Here is a 2,035-nt window from a genome sequence, read left to right on the forward strand (position 1 = left end):
GGCACTGTCACAGAACAGTGAAGACAGGCACAGAGGAATCTCGATGGCAGCTGCCATCCCATAATCCTCCTGCTTCATCCATAAACCTAAAAATGAGACTATAAAGCTGGTGAGCTGGTGCTCACCTGTAACCCATGCACTCAGGAGGCTGAGACAGGAGGATTGCTGTGAGGGTCAATTCAAGGCCAGCCTGGGCTACATAGAGACCTTGCTTCATAAAACCCACCCACCCACCCACCCAAATAAGTAACCATCCATTGAAGTTCATTATCTAAGTCCCTGAAAGAGCATTTATTTTTAGTGTTAGATTGACAACAGTTGTTCCAGCATCCTGCATCCCCGCTCCAGCTGAACAGCTCCGAAGGATGCAAACCCCGACACTCCCAGCAGCTCCTAAGGAAGCGCCAAGAGGCACACCCCTGGCAGGCCGTGCACAGAAGCCCGGCGAGCAGAGCTGAGCAGAGAGGACGCTCTGCCGAGGCATCTCCTATCGGCTGGGAAGGAGAGAGGAGGTGAAGGGGGCGCCCCTGGTTACAGCTGGGCACCCACCACTCCCTGGCTCCACTGGAGCAGGAGGAGGAGAAGGAGGGAATCTCAGGTGCTGGTGGAGCGCTTGCGCCCGGGCCCAACCTTGGCTGGCAGAGGATGACTTGGGAGAGAGGGACAGTCAGCACCTGGAGTCCTGAGGAAAAAGGGGCACTGCCACCATGGGACTTCTGAGGACAGAGGGGTGGAGTGGCTGCAGCGGCACCGGACAGCGGGACGCTACAGGGAGTGGCAGTACATGTGGTCTTCGAAGATCTGCTTCTCTGTGGTAGGGAAGACCCTGTCACAAATTGGGCAGGTCAGGGGTCTCTCAGCGCAGAGCTGCAGGAAGAAGAGAGGAGCACAAGGGTGAGCTGCGGGTGGGGTGCGGCCACCTGGCTCCCCGCTGCCTGACTCTTCCTCAGCACCTGGTGTCCCCGGGCCACGCGTATAGTCCCTGCTACTGGGAAGCCCAAGGCAGGAGGACATCAAGTTCAAGGCCAACGCCAGCACTCTGACAAGACTTTGTCTTAAATATTAAAAAGGAGCTGGTTGTGGTGGGTCACCTGGAACCCATGTGCTCTGGGAGCTGAGGTATGAGGACAGAAAGGCCTGGCTCAGCCCGGGCAAGGCAGGGGCTTGGTGAGACGCTGTCTCGGGACAAGGGCTGAGGATGTGGCCTGGTGCCAAGGCCCTCGGCTCCATCCCCAGTGCAGGAAGAGCTGCACCTGGAGACGCCCTGACTTCCAGGATGAAGAGCCCCTGCACCCTGTTCCACCTCACCCACGAGCTCACAGGTGGCGTCTCTTGGCACGGACTGCCCAGGCCTGGGCCCCACCCAGTGGCCTGCCTCAGTGAGCGAGGAGGAGCCCCAGGGACACAACCCACCCAACAGGCTTGCAGGGAGGCACTCACCAGGCCAGAGGCAGAACTTTCTTGGACACCTGAGGAGAACAAAGATTTCATTCAGTAACAAAGCATCATTCCTGATGCACGTGGTTGGCTTTTAGTATTTTTGTTTTGTTTCTGAGACAAGATCTTGGTACATAAGCCAGGCTGGCTTTGGACTATACAGCTCAGGATGGCCTTGTTGGGAACTTGCTAGGGGCTGCTTACCTTCCTGGAATCCTCCTGCCTCAGCCTCCCAAGTGCACCACTGGGCCCGGCTGAAGTCTTATTATTAATTAGTTCAGGTCTCTTACTTTATAGTCTGTTTAGCTTCTTTATAAACAATTATCAAAAATAAATAATTATCTCCCTGAGAAATGCCTGTCTTTTACTGTTTGTTGATATGATCTCATTTAAATTCTGAATTTACAGCCAGGCATGGTGGCAAACGCCTGTAATCCCAGCACTCAGGAGGCTGAGGCAGGAGGATCACCACAAATCCAAGGCCAGCCTGGGCTATGTAGTGAGAACCTATGTAAAAACACCAAAAATTAAAATAAATTTTTAAAAAAGAATTTAAATTCTTTAAAAAACCCCCCTCTTTTTCAGGAACTGTCAATTC

General features: G+C 53.8%; 1 protein-coding gene across 1 annotated transcript in view; it reads right to left on the bottom strand.

Moving 5' to 3' along the window:
* Positions 1 to 272: 272 nt before the first annotated feature.
* The window catches only part of Calcoco2 (calcium binding and coiled-coil domain 2), a 12,773-nt gene continuing 11,010 nt past the window's right edge, over positions 273 to 2,035 (bottom strand). The window contains exons 8-9 of the mRNA XM_023718141.1: positions 1,441 to 1,469; positions 273 to 867 (exon numbers count right to left, since the gene is read on the bottom strand). Coding sequence (XP_023573909.1) covers positions 766 to 867; positions 1,441 to 1,469 — 131 coding nt within the window. The 3' untranslated portion in view covers positions 273 to 765. The remainder of the gene's footprint in view (positions 868 to 1,440; positions 1,470 to 2,035) is intronic.

This window comes from Octodon degus, unplaced genomic scaffold (genome assembly GCF_000260255.1).
Source record: "Octodon degus isolate 3935 unplaced genomic scaffold, OctDeg1.0 scaffold00056, whole genome shotgun sequence".
In the NCBI taxonomy this organism is placed as follows: domain Eukaryota; kingdom Metazoa; phylum Chordata; class Mammalia; order Rodentia; family Octodontidae; genus Octodon; species Octodon degus.